The sequence below is a fragment of the Ammospiza caudacuta genome, chromosome 2 (assembly GCF_027887145.1).
Source record: "Ammospiza caudacuta isolate bAmmCau1 chromosome 2, bAmmCau1.pri, whole genome shotgun sequence".
In the NCBI taxonomy this organism is placed as follows: domain Eukaryota; kingdom Metazoa; phylum Chordata; class Aves; order Passeriformes; family Passerellidae; genus Ammospiza; species Ammospiza caudacuta.
In genome coordinates, this window is record NC_080594.1 from 53,172,127 (window position 1) to 53,184,706 (window position 12,580).

Sequence of the window (12,580 nt, forward strand, 5' to 3'; positions counted from 1 at the left end):
AAACACAAGTGGGTTGTCTTATAATTGGATTAGTGGCTGATACAGCAAAAGCTTCTTCTGCAACTAATTAATTAAGGATATTTTAGGATTTTGTTGTTTTGTGGGTTTGTTTTATTCTGTTTGGTTGTCATTTTTTTCATCTGTATTTCTGACTGTATATTTAAGTAGGTGAATGTTTAGTGTGCTCCCAGCTCTTCCACCTGGCTCCTTCTTCCACATTCTGGAGTGTCTTGCTCTGAATCTGTGTTAGTTCCCTAAAAAAATTCAGAGATGCTTAGTATTTTAACATTTTGTTTAAGCAAGAGAGGATAGGATGTAAGTCATGAAGGCTGGACTAATGCAGCCCAAAAATAGAAATTAGGAGTTCTTAACTATGCCCCACAGAACAAGAATTCGTAGTATAATGGGCTGAAACTCATTAAGAAAAAACTATTATTTATTGCAGATTAAGAGGAGGTGGTTGTAGAATGCTTTCAGTAATATCAATGTGAATGTTAATTGGGAAAAAATTAGGCAAATGCAAAAAACCGTATTAATGGATTTGCTGTTAGTGCTTTGAATACTTAATACTAAAGTGTATTCCAAAGAGTTAGTCTTTTGTAATGTAGTAATATATCACTGTTAGTGCATCCTTCACTTCTCTTGCTCTGTTACTTTAAGGATTTTACAAATGCTTTTACTGTTCTTAGGGTTCTGATTTAAAGACATGCTGGCAAATGTTTCAGCCCTTTTATGGTATTGAGTCAGGAGAAATAGTTTGTCTCTAAAACTGTGGTGTCGTATAAAAGAATTCCAACAGCTATATTGTGCTCTTATGTCTGGTTCATGTTCAGAAGGGGATGTTGAATTTATAAGAGTTCAGAGATGCTAGGAAAAAAACTCAGTATTTTACACAGTTCTTAACTTCTACAAGGAAAAAAAAAGGGAATAATAATGGATTAGTAATATCACCTAAGCAATAATCTGGCCTAATTAATAGTAATTAATTTTAGCTGCCCATTTTCAAGGAATTGTTGCAGCCAATTGGGTTTTCTCCCTTTTCTTTAATAAACAAAGGAAAAAGATACGATGAACAGTAAGTACACACTAATTGCACAAATGTTAACATACATTTCTGAAGTATGCATTAAGGTCCATATTCTGTGTGTTGAATTAAAGAATGTGATGCAAAACAATGATAAAACAAGGCCTTCTCTGGTATATTTCCACTATTACTGTTGGTGCTCATTTTCAATATAAAAGGAAGACTATCTGTTGTACTTCAGCAGTTTTGAATATAGGCTCAAATAAAGGACGCATCTTGTGGATCTCAGATCTTGGGTACTTAATCTGATGTTCTCTAGAAATTTGTATTCTGGAAACTGCTATTTTTGACTAATATTTTTAATTAAGCAATTGAGCACAGTTTTAAAGAACTGTATACCAGACAAGCATAGATTGACTTCTGTAAGTTTTGTGTTGTGTCTGAACTTATACAGGCACATATCAGATTTCCTAACAATCAGTAAACAGTAAATCAGTGTTAAAAAGATGTATTTTTCACCAGGCTTCATTCACAGCATTTTTTGTCTTAACATTGTTCTTCATTTTCAGTCTTTATTATTTTGTCTTCTCAAAAAAATAATGAAGGGCCTTTGCCTTGATAGACTTTTGTATATAAGAGAAGTCTATTAAGCTGTATTGTGATATTTCTAGAAATATGGAAATGCGTTGGTGTAAAAACTGTACAAAACAGAACTCTGTTTTTTGGATTAGTTTTTCTTTTAACTTTAAGAAAAATCTGTTCATTTTCCAGAGCAATGACAATGAAGAACGTCTGCAGGTTGTAAAACTTCTAGCAAAAATGTTTGGGGCAAAGGATTCCGAGTTGGCATCTCAAAACAAACCACTTTGGCAGTGCTACCTGGGGAGGTATATTCTGGTTTAGTTTCCCGTCCTGGGAGGAAGTATATTCAATGAAGTCAAATGCATTTGATTTGGTTTTTTTTTTAAAGTGACGCAGCTAAGCCTGAATTCCCTCCTGCTGCTTTATCTGAGATCTGGCAGATAATGCTGAAGCAATTTTACACATACCTTCCACATCTGTCATTCCACAGAGTGAACGTTTACAAATCATCTCCTTAAATGCTCATTTTTTTTAACTAGCTTTGTTGCCATTGTCAATAAAAATGAATAATTTCTTCACAAGTGAAACTATTCAATGATGGATTAATTTTATAGAGCATCAAAGGATGTGTTTAGTATTAGGTGATATTAAAACTGCTCTTGAGGCTTTTATGTACAGTCTTTGTGTATGAGTTTAATTTTTTTTAATGGTAGGAGTACCTTAAAAAAGTATGTAGTATTTATGATGCTGCAAACATACTTAGTTTCCTGTTTTTTGAAATATTCTGCCAGTTTGAGATAGAAAATACAGCTGGAGCTTATAATTATGAGAAACTCAAGTTTGGCTACTATAAAGAAAATATTTTTGATTTGAGTAAAAGAGTTATTGCAAATGCCATAGTTTATAATGTAGCATTCAATCATCAAAAGCAGAGTCCTCAAAGAAATGCTACTTTTAAGAGTCGAAGAAACTTAATTGAAGCAAGGTATTTTGCATGAAAATATTTAACTATTTAAAACATGAAATGTCATCAAAAATTACCACATCTGATTGGGCCCAAAGGAAAATGCTTCATTATGTTACACTGTGATTATGTGCAGTTTGTTCACAATAACTGTTTTCTGCTATGCAGTTACCACTTCTAAAGATTTTCACCAAGTTTTAATAAAATTTTCACAAAGTTATAATAGCCGTGTTATTGAAGGAAGCATTCATAAAAATCTCTTGATTTTTGAAAACATAACTAGCTTTTACTAAAACCAGGTATTCCTTAAAATCTATTTATGATATCTATTTTGATAAATAAATATTTCAATAGCAACAGTGTTCTAAAATTACATTTTTAAGTTGTTTCATGCCAAGGATTTTGAGGATAGCTTGAAAATGCATTTAATTTTGGAAGTTATCTTCTAATTGAATCTAACTAATTGTACCAACAGTTTTATTATAAAATTACTTATATAATAATTAAAAATGTGAAAATACTAGTTTCCAAGCATCAAATTGAGTTCAGTCTTCCAAAAGGCAATCCAATTAAATGATCCATCTCAGAAGAAATTTGTAGCAGACTAAATGCACATTTGTTTGTTGCCTGTCATGCAGTACAAGGAGGGGATGAATGTCACAGTCTTATAAAATTTTGAGTTTCTGATACATTTCTTGTGGTTAATTAGGTGTAGCACTACAGAAGAGGAATTAAAATATATCATATATCTTTCTAATAATTTTTTGTCTGCCTGGGAGTTTTCAATGTGTACCAGGACAAGATAATTCTTTTCATGTTCCTAACATGAATCAACAAATGAATATGAGAATTTTTTTAAAGCTAAAGACAGTGTACTTAATACTGTGAAGTCAGGGATGCTATATGCTTTTAACCATGCGTGGGAAGCATAAAAAACATTTTCAGAAGTATTTGACATGGTGTAAAAATTATCAGATTGCTTTGGTAGAAGTGGAATTGTAGTTGTAATGCACTGTCTTGTTTCTAACCAGGTTTAATGATATCCACGTACCTATTCGCCTTGAGTGTGTCAAATTTGCAAGTCATTGCCTTATGAACCACCCCGATCTGGCAAAGGACTTAACAGGTATCAGTTTCATTATAACATTAAAATACCATTTTTAAGACTACTGGAAGAGTCAAAAAGGCCAGCTGTAATCCCAAGTAAAGCTGTCAGATTTTGTGCAGAACCTGATTGATTGTGGAATTGTAAGTCAAGTCCCTGCCTTCAGTGTTGCTTCTCAGGCTGAGGGGATTGTACACAAAGAATGCCTCCTCTAGGGAGATCTCTCTCCCTCTCATACAGTAGCACTCCCATTGCATTCCCAACTGCTGCTGAAGTTAAGCACCATGGGATCAGGTAAAGACAGCCTGCCTAACCTAATGGTCCTGGTGTTTATTAATTAGGGTGCTTAGGGGAGACTTAAGTTCCACAAAGCTGAAATGTTCAAGTCTTATACAGCCACTGTCTAAAACATAACAGTCCTTATAACTGACCACAACTTCTCACTTCCCTCTCCTTCAGATCAAACACAGCCTGAAATTCAGGAGCTCTGTAGGAAGAAGGCAACTGGCATCAATGGAAGCCTTTAGTATTTGCTGCTTCCCATGTCTTAATAAAAAACCACATGTAATTAATGAGAATTGGTTGGTTTGCTTTGTAGACTGTATCTTCCCCTGATCATCAAACTCCTACATGTAGTTTTTTTGAGTCAATATCTTTGCCTAGTTGGCCTAAGGAGGGAGTTAAAAGGACTTAAAAGTGCGTGGGATTGCTCTCCTGCTTGCTGGGTATTTGTCAGATTGGACACAAATAGAGACAGGCTGGAGTCACCCTGTAGTTACAGTGTTATCCAGAGATTAGCTCAGTTAATTGGAGAATGGAGCACCATGGTCATAGGTTTGATCCCCATATGGGCCATAAGGGTTGGACTTGATGACCTTTGTGGGTCCCTTCCCAACTCAGAATATATTGTGACTCTGAATTAAGCCAGCATAAAAAACCCAAAAGGTTCCGTTTCTTTCCTTAATAGAATGCTGAAAATATTTTCATTTTTAATTATCAGAATTGTATTTTCAATTTATTTTATTTTTACATTGCAGAAAGACTTTGTGCCCCCTCTAATGGTTTCCTCTGGGAAATATAATTTTGCTTGCCCCTCCTCTCTCTCCCCACAGTGCTTATCAAAGCAAAATAGTTTAAAAATTTCTGTGGCTCACTGGTATTGGAGACGAGAATGTTTTGTGTAATGGCAGTGGTTTTCATTTGTTTCAGTTTATGTTCCTGTGAAACAATAGTTTTTTTTTAAAAGGCTTATTTGAATTTAAAATTTCATAGTCTTCATAACTGCAAAGCATTATTTTGAAATATGCTCTTTTGACACTTGGGCTTATTACTGGTAATGTTAATGGCCAGTGTTTCAGATGAGACTTGAAAACTTTCACTGGTCATTGAATAGTCATGACAGAATAGTAACCTCTGGTTCTTTCATTCAAAATAATGTTTGAATTTGCAAAGTTTCTTAAAGTTCTCAGCCTTGCACTGATGTATGCAGTGAACTGCAATCTTAACTTCTGTTAGGGTGTCCCTACCCTTTTGTGCTTCTAAAATAGCCTAAAATACAGCTAAAAAGATAAATTAACTTTGACATTTTATTTGTCAGCTTTTTAAATTGACAATAGGTAGCTAACAAATTTGACATGTAAAAGCAGTTAGGCGTTGATAATGTGAGATTCTTGGTGTTAGTGAATGAGTAGCAGTGTACCAGAATAATCTAGAAAAATTGTTTAAGAGGGATAAATTATGATGTGTCTAAATAAGCATTATAGTTTGAAGTATTTCTTGATTTGTCCCAGTTTACGATGCTTACATGGCTTATACTGTTGAGTGTTCCTGGAGTAGGTGAACTAGATTCCTTGTGGATAATACAGAAGTTGTGAGCAGGTGTGCAACTAATGTGCTCTAGGAGCCAAAAGGCATGGAGTCTGCAAGAAGAGAGTAGCTTCTAGCCTGGTGTAAGACTTTAAAATGTATGTGGTGTGGTTAGCAAGTTCTCAAGCACTGTCTATTCTACTCTACAGCTCCAGTCCTGCTTGGATATGATAGTTGCTAATGTATACGTAGTGTAACTTCTATAAGAAATAATAAAAAAAAAAATTGCAGCCACATAATTCTTATTTCAATAATGCCAGTAATATACATCTTTAATATTCTAAGCAAATATGAAGTTTTACTGACATTCTAGTTGGTCTTAGAAAAAATTATTTGTTTCTTAGTGCTGATGCTTCAAACAGAATAAAATAATTGTTCTGTTTCTGTCTAGTGGGGAAAGTAGCTGAAGTTGTACACTTACATTTACTCATGTTTTCCCCCCAGAATATCTGAAAGTAAGGTCACATGATCCTGAGGAGGCCATACGGCATGATGTTATAGTATCCATAGTTACTGCTGCTAAAAAAGATCTTCTGCTTGTCAATGATCACCTGCTAAATTTCGTCAGAGAAAGGACACTGGACAAGAGGGTAAGACATAATTAGCATTGGTAATAGCTGTTTTATACTTCTAAGCTGTAATATTCACCTTCTTTAAAATCAGCACTTCTAAAAAATGCTCTACTGATTTTAAATTACAAATGAAAACCAATATAAAGCAAAAAACCTTGATGAAATCTATTTAGTGAGGTACCTTCTTCCCATTACTAGAACGCTACATTTTTCATTGTGCTGTATTTTATTTAAGATATGATTTAAATAATTAAATTGGCTGCAACCCAACAATGTTGTTCCAGTTGTCTAGTCCAGTAAAACTTTTGAATGAAAGAAAACCTTTGTAAAACATTCTAGCATTTTTCTTAAAAATTTTTTCAAGCAGGTTTCAGAATGTATTGTATGTATTGCAAATTACCTGCTTTTAATTAGATCATTGTAAGGCTGCAAATCAGGGTAGTAGCTTTCAAATTTGAATAGTCTTGAATTTCAGTTTAGATTTATTGCATTATTTGGTAAAATTTATGAGGTTTGCTACTTAATTTAAAGCACAGTAAACCCATTTGATGATGGTGAACTTTAAAAATTATTGCCTAATTTTTTTTCATTTGGTGACATGCTTTTTCTTGTTTCAGCCATAACAGAAATACAGATAGTAAGTATGGAGTGTGAGAAAGGGTGTTGGCTTAAATCAGTAATAATTCTAAATTCAAGAAGCATACTTCTATGGTAGTTACTGGTGTTGACAGGTTTAGTGTAATAGATGTGATGCAACATACATCCTAATGAGAAACTGTTTCACTAACAACTCAGTTCAACTTTTTTGTGAACTACATTATGTTATTTTGGTGTAGATTAGGAAATATGTAACAGAAAATTCTACAGTCTTTTTGGTTTTGAGTTTTGAACTGCTAAACTGGCTGCTATTTCTTTTTGTCAAGTGGAGGGTGAGGAAGGAAGCTATGATGGGACTTGCACAGATATACAAGAAATATTCATTGCAATCAGAAGCAGGAAAAGAAGCTGCAAAACAGATATCATGGATCAAAGATAAACTTTTGCATATATATTATCAAAACAGTATTGATGACCGGTAAGTTAATTGTAAAAGGTGGGCAATTTAGTGTCAAAGTGTTATAACTTGTTATGAAGATCTGTTTTTCCTTTGTGTTCCAGTGCTGATGAGAAGGAGGAATCTTGATAATCCTGTTTGTTTTGATTTTGATTTTATAGCTGCAGCCAGATGTTGACCTGTGTTGTTTTCTTCTACTTTATTATTTCTTATTTTAAGGCCAAAAGGGGTTCTAAAGGGTGTGAGAGGTCAGAATATTTCTCAAGTCTTAGGTGTACTTTGCCACTGCTTCAGTAGAGGGGATCTTTGTTTAAATATCAGTAATGTGTTAATTTTTATGTTAAAATTTAGGAGGTAAACCTGCTTGAATAATGTTGGTTTAGATTTGCATGTTGTTCCTGTATGTTTCAAAGATAGCATATGTAGTGACAGTGGGCAAGCTATATCACACTGCAGAAATTTAGGTTTCTGTAGCAGAGAAGCTGTGAATTTTTTGGTTTTGTGATGAAAGCAGTGCCTCTGTCATACCAGCTGTAGCTTTGTATACAGTTGTTGGTATTGAACAAGAGATGGTTGCACATGGGTAACATTTTTGGGAACAGCTCTGCCTTCACTAATCAAGGTCATCGTGTTGGCATTGGAAATGAGCCTTCACAGTGTGTTGGGTACTAATGGCGTTGCAAACCCATACAAGTCTTTTCAAAGATGCAAAACCTCAAAAAGTTACCTTCAAAACAAGTAGTTATTTCATAGTGCTGTGGAAATGGACTGTCTGGATCCTTAAATCCAGTCTTACCTGTGGATATGTTTCTTAAACTTTTTGAACTAGCTGGATTTGGGTTTTGATCACCTGCTCCAAATGTGTATAAGGAGTATTGTTTTCTTTTCCAGCATAAATATACATGATTGTTTCTAATGGTTTGCTCCATTCTATTAATACCGATCTCAGTATTGGACCTCAGTCTTGGACTTCTTGGTATTTAGGAGTAGCATGTGGGCTTGGTTTCTCTTTTTTTATTTTCTTCTCAGTCTTTTCTAGGTAACTGTCAGGCTCAAGCCTCTCTCTCCTCCTTTTTCCAAATAAGGAGCTTCATGTTACACTGAAGCTTTTAATAATTCCCTTGGGAATATACCTGCATTTATATTGCAGAAGCAAAAGTCATGGGATAAGCTCAGCCTGTGGGGAAGGGGCCAGATAAGGGTGGAAGGAAGTCAGCTTCTTCTAATTGGTATCTGAATTCTCCTTCTGGGTTTCATGATTTTGTGTGATATAATCAACATGATATTTCTTTTTTTTTAAGCATTATTATTAGTAGTAGCAGTATTATTTTAGGACAATTAATTTGGGTCAGTTCATAAATTTATCCCAATACTGACTTGTAATGAAATTAAATGATAACATCTTATTGGGTTGGTAGTTAGTATCTTTCTTGAATTGTTTGATTTCTTCTAGATTAATACTTCTGACTTTGATAATTTTAGGAGATCCGTTAAATCTCCTAATGCCAGCATTAACACTGTGTTTTCTATAATGAAAAATTTCTGTTTAATTTATGCTGAATTATGTCAAATAACTTGAGCTTTAGGTTTTTGAATATCTCCATAATTTTTTTGCTATAACTGATGTTTAGATAGGGCTGAGAATTTTTGAATTGATGTTTCAACAATTCCAGGCTGTGTTCTTCCTGCACAGCTTAAATGTCTTAATCCTGTCTTTCAGGTTACTTGTTGAACGCATTTTTGCTCAGTACATGGTCCCTCATAACTTGGAAACAAACGAGCGGATGAAGTGTTTGTATTACCTTTATGCAACACTGGATTCAAATGCTGTGAAGTACGTGCTGCTTTTTACTAATTGCAAAATAGTTTTCAATAAAATGGCATTGTAAAGTAGTTCTGAATTGTTATCAGTAGCCTAAGTCAGTGGATAGAAATAGTTTATAAACTGTTAGAAAACAGAATGTAGAAATAGCATCTATTTTTCAAGTGAGATTTTGAAAAACCCCGAAACTTACAGGATATTTTCTAACAAGATACAGTACATTTCAACCATAAGCAGGTAAAAACATAATGTTAAAGATCTGGAAAGAAGCTTGAGGGCTTGCCAGTCCTTTCATGTCTGCAAAGAGATAACACAGATATGGTAGATCAGCCCTAAATCTTACCTGACAACTTCTTAATTAATTAATTGATAAGCTCCTTGTTGCAGCAGCCAAGTTGTCTTGAGAACTTAATTGTTTGTCGTTCCTCCTTCGTTATTATTGTGTTATGTGCCTTCTCCAGCCTAAAATGGGTACATGCACCTGAATTTGACTAACAGCAGTTATACTGCTGTCATGTTCACAGTTGGATTGATTTTAGATAGTTTTACTTTGTTTTTCATGTAGTAGTACTCAGTCACTTGAAAATCAAATAGAGGGTCTTTTTTTCCTGTGAAAGAGACTAGAAAAGGCTTTGTATATGAATGAATGCCTTAAAAGATTCCAAAGCCTTCCACTACTACAAAAACTGATGTTTGAATCCCCTTAATTTCTTGTATTGCCTGTTCAAAGATATGGCAATTATAACAAACTAAAATTATTAATAGTATACTAAAAATAAAAACTTATTGTTCTAGTAATTTTTGGTGTAGGCTAAATAAAAATGCATAATGGATTCTTTAAAGTTACTTGTTATTTCAGGCAAGAAGTAACTTCTGAATTCTACAGTTCTTGTACTCATTTTAAAGACATAATTTGTTCAGTTATTTATATAGAAATGATTTTTTTACTTGTGGATTCCATAAGTTTTGTAAATGTGGCTGTGACTTCTATTTATATGGCTTACTATTCCTGGAAAGTGTGTTAATTTTCTATTCTGCTGAGTATCTTTCATGCATCTCTTATAAACTTAATCATGTCCACTTTTCACAATTTATTCATCTAGTAGCTGCTTCCTGTCTGCAAGAAAAACATTGTTTTGGTGATAGAAATCTTAAACATCTGCTTTAACCTACTTCTTGGTATGCTTTTAGAAGAGTCATTTCAGGCTTGTACAAATGAGTTCTTAATGGACAAGTGATTAGTTACTTCCTCCTTCTTTAAAAGGCAGTGTACTTAAGCATCTGAAATGAAACTTCGTTTCAGTCTAAAATGACCAAGTTATTTTCCATGGTATCCTACTAGGAAATATTTAGCCTTTGCTCACTCAGTGAAAGTTGAGGTGATAAGTACATTTCTGAGTCTAAAATTGAAAAGACTGTAAAGACTAATTTTGGACAGTTGTGTTACTCCTTGAACCGATAATTTTGACAATTCTTTTAATTTTTTCTACTTTTAGAGCATTAAATGAAATGTGGAAATGTCAAAATCTGCTACGACATCAAGTAAAGGATTTAGTTGATCTAATAAAACAACCCAAAGTGAGTTCAACTTATCTTTATTCCCCAGTGAATATGCAGTTCTAGTTAATGTACTGTTTTTTACCCTTTTTTGCTATCTCAAGCTTATTTGTAATAGCAGATAGAAAATACTGTGAAAGTCAACTGATACTCCATTAGACTCATTTGCTGAAGGAAATGTGTATACAAAGTGTTTGTAAAATTGAAGAGGAAAAGGGTATTATAGAAATTTCTAAAATGTTTTGCCTTAGTGTTTGAGTTCCATCTTGCCAGAACTATTCTGGCTCTTGAAACAGGGTGAAACCAGCATATTATTTTTGACTGCCAAATCAAGTAATTAAGAATAAGTACCTATATAAACCCTCTTAAATTGTTATCTTACATGTGATTAGTAACTTTGAAGAAATTGGAATATTTTTGTCCCAACAGGTTATTCATTCCTCTTCCCTCTCAGAAATTTCTTAAATATTGTACTGGAGATACCAGACTACAATGTAATTTTCTTGTTTACAGATTTTGCTTGGAAGGGAAAAATGAGAATTTATTGAGCATTTAGGATATTCTCATAAAGTGAATTTCAGTTTGTTTTAGTTACATCTATGTTCTTACTCATGTTTGGGTAGGGGAATTATAAAACTAAATTCTTGATATGCTTTGAAATATAATTAAAACTTGACTTTAATGCTAGAAGTTTGATCTAATGCTTTTTTAACAGAAATAATATAGAGTAGAAAATGTTGCCATGCTCAAATTTCTATGTGCCTCATTGTGTGATTTTTATTTTCTGTGTGTGTCTATATTTGTACTGAGATAAATTTAATGATTATCCATTTGCTGGGATTGCCTGAACCAGGAAGAGTGGGTAGCGGTGTGGTTGGAATATCTAAAGTATCTGATTAGACATGCTAGTGTCCTGCTAATAAAAAGATACTGCAGTGAAATTAATAATTTTGACTTAGTGTGTTAAAAACATGCTGTAATATATTAAGTTCTAAGTACAGTAAAGGCTAGCACAACAATACTTCATTGTATCTTGGTGACTGTTTTGAAATGCTTTTCATGTACTGTTTAATGTTCTTTGATGCATTTAATATTAACATTGATGCATTTAATACCTGAGCTAGTTCCATGATATTTTCTAGTTTTCAGTTGAAAGTGAAATTTCAACTTTTCCTCGTGTTTTCAGAACTCGTAAAAGTTCTTTTTCAGTTGTAAAATATCAAATGTGGTTATTTACCAGGAAAGTTTTGATGCCAGCATAAGCATTGCATTCAAGACACAGTGCGTGCTTTCGACATGTTTGCATTTGTCCATCTGGATTTTTCCTATTTTTTGCTCTTAAATGCTAGTTCTCTACACTTGGATATTCTCTTGAATAACAAGACTACATGGGAGAATTTAGATGGTTTGTGATAGAACAGAGCAGGGAAGAGAGGTGTCTGAGGGGCAGCTGAATGCTGTTCTTTGAAGTGTTTGGTTGCTTTTATTTCTCAATACCAGAATAAATAAGTAAAACTTTGTGTAAATTGACATACTAAATTAAGTAAAATTCCCTGATGCAACACTTTTGCTGCCTGCAATGGCACCTGAGACTATCAAATACAGTCCAAGTACTAATCTTGAGACAAATATTCATTAGCAATTCAGAGCTATGTAAACATTTATTTCTTTCAGGAAGCAAAACTGAGATCAAGTAGTAACCTTTTAGAAAATGAGTTTTCGTGTGCTTTTTCACTTCTAATTTCTTCATGGAATCACTATAGCTTAGTTGTTGATTTGTTCTCCTGTGGTTGTTATCCCTGTGCCAAGTGTAGGCAATGTGAGAGCTCTCAGAGATAAACTAGAATAGGACAAGAAATAGTGTACAGATGTGACCACAAAGAAATAGTGTACAGATGTTACCTTTGATTAGGTAGTTAGAAAAAAAAAAAGATTGCAGTAAGGGTGATCAAATATGGGAACAGATAGCGCAGACATACTGCAAAATCTTCATCCTTGTAAATATTTAAAATGCAACTAGAAGTTTGCCTGAAG

The 12,580-nt window shown here is 33.7% G+C and overlaps 1 protein-coding gene across 1 annotated transcript in view; it reads left to right on the top strand.

Annotated features, from left to right (window-relative positions):
- The window catches only part of PDS5B (PDS5 cohesin associated factor B), a 101,256-nt gene that overhangs the window by 44,957 nt on the left and 43,719 nt on the right, over positions 1-12,580 (top strand). Inside the window, exons 9-14 of the mRNA XM_058800654.1 lie at positions 1,796-1,911; positions 3,602-3,696; positions 5,986-6,131; positions 7,037-7,188; positions 8,888-9,001; positions 10,486-10,567. Of these exons, the coding sequence (XP_058656637.1) occupies positions 1,796-1,911; positions 3,602-3,696; positions 5,986-6,131; positions 7,037-7,188; positions 8,888-9,001; positions 10,486-10,567 (705 nt within the window). The remainder of the gene's footprint in view (positions 1-1,795; positions 1,912-3,601; positions 3,697-5,985; positions 6,132-7,036; positions 7,189-8,887; positions 9,002-10,485; positions 10,568-12,580) is intronic.